Consider the following 1,630-nt stretch of genomic DNA (forward strand, 5'->3'; position numbering starts at 1 on the left):
CATTTTCCTGGCGGGGAGCAGGGAGCAAACGTGAGCGGGAAGGCTCCAGCCTTGGAGTTTGGGAACGGTCCCTGGAGTTGCAAGTCCCACCAGGGTGGCCACAAAATCCGTCCTCCCCATACATAATCCTCTGCGAGCTCCAGACTCATAAATACCTCCAGCGCTGCCCATCCGGGGCGGGGAAGGATTAAACCCCGGCCCGACTGCCCTGGCTTTAGCAGGAGGAGGAGGAGGGTGGCTGCTGGGCTGGATGCTACTTCCCTGCAGCAGCACAAGGGCTCCCAGCCCTGCAGCATCAGGAGGGTGGAAAAGGAGGAAGGTGGCACGCACTGCAGCCACATCCATGACACTCAGTCCCACAAGCAACCCCCTTCCCAGAAGAGACCAGCTCCCAGACCCCTTCCCAGTGGCGCTTGCTCCTGGGAGCAACTGTGGCCCACAGAGGCATCACCCACCCATGGACGGGGGACGGGGGTCCCTGCCTGGAGACGGGCATAGTTGGGATTAAAAGCAAGACAAGGATCTCTTACCTTCCCTATTTCACCATTGGCAACTGGTTCTGGCAAGGGACCTGCAGGGTGAGCACATGGGTGCGGAGTGAGGACACGTTCCCTTGATGGGCACAGCTGCTGCCCAGTGCTTAAAAAAATTGCTGCCCAGTTCCTGAATTTTTTACCCCGCCCCTCACAGCCAGCTCTGCAGCACACCGGGGGATGCTGCCAGGCAGCAGGTAAATCCCCACGATGACAGTCACGATGTGAAGACCCTCCCGTGCTCTCCCAGGGACCATTGTGACAGCAGGGAGGGGACCATGGCTTAGCTGAGGCTGCGAAGGAGACCGAAGGGCAGCTGCTGCCTGTTCTCTCCCCAAGCCATAAACTCTGCCAAAGTGTAACCGAGGGCCATAAATCTGCCTTCCTGCACAGCCCATGTCAGCCCCACCGCCCCAGGGCCCTCAGCCAGGCAGGGAGATGCCAAAGCCAGGTGACCTGCTTAGCCCCAGGGTGACAACACCTCCACCTCCCCAGGACTTGGGGACTCCCCCAGTACTCCCAGGTTTGGTGACAAGGTGACAGAGACGGCACAGAAGTGTCACAATTCCCCCCTCCCTGCAGCACAGCCCCCAGCCCACCTGCCAGGTGCTCCTCTGAGGGCACCACCTTGCACTTCTTGAAGAACTCATCCGTGAGGACGTCCACCACCAGAAGCCTGGTTTCGTCACCGCCTGCCTTGATGGCTGCCACCACGTCGGCGTGCTGCTTGCCCTCCACGCACACCCCATTTACCTGCGGGCACGGCACTACGTCACAGCTGAGCTCAGGGAACATCCACCCCTTGAGAGCTCCGCAGAGGGGCCAGGTACCAGCTTTGGTACCAGTCACAACCCCAGCACAGCCACAGCACCCACAGGTATCCACAGCCTCCCAGGGATTAGCAGTGAAGCCAGCAAAACCTCATTAAAAGCAGATTTTCCTCTGAGTGATTAGCACAGGATTGTAGGGGCAAAAGCTTGCAGGCAGCGCCCAGCAGGACATGGACCAGGGGCTGGCACAGGAGATGGGCAGCATGAGCAAGGCACAAAGCCCTTGGGCCATGACACGGTCCCCAGAGACCTCAAAGCTTCACCCCA

The 1,630-nt window shown here is 59.9% G+C and overlaps 1 protein-coding gene across 1 annotated transcript in view; it reads right to left on the bottom strand.

The window, feature by feature from the left end:
* Nucleotides 1-530: 530 nt before the first annotated feature.
* LOC104275801 (Na(+)/H(+) exchange regulatory cofactor NHE-RF1-like) overlaps nt 531-1,630 on the bottom strand; it is a gene marked incomplete at both ends in the record, with an annotated part of 1,609 nt that continues 509 nt past the window's right edge. The window contains 2 exons of the mRNA XM_009871852.1: nt 531-571; nt 1,133-1,286. Of these exons, the coding sequence (XP_009870154.1) occupies nt 531-571; nt 1,133-1,286 (195 nt within the window). The remainder of the gene's footprint in view (nt 572-1,132; nt 1,287-1,630) is intronic.

The sequence above is a fragment of the Apaloderma vittatum genome, unplaced genomic scaffold (assembly GCF_000703405.1).
Source record: "Apaloderma vittatum isolate BGI_N311 unplaced genomic scaffold, ASM70340v1 scaffold26846, whole genome shotgun sequence".
Classification (NCBI taxonomy): domain Eukaryota; kingdom Metazoa; phylum Chordata; class Aves; order Trogoniformes; family Trogonidae; genus Apaloderma; species Apaloderma vittatum.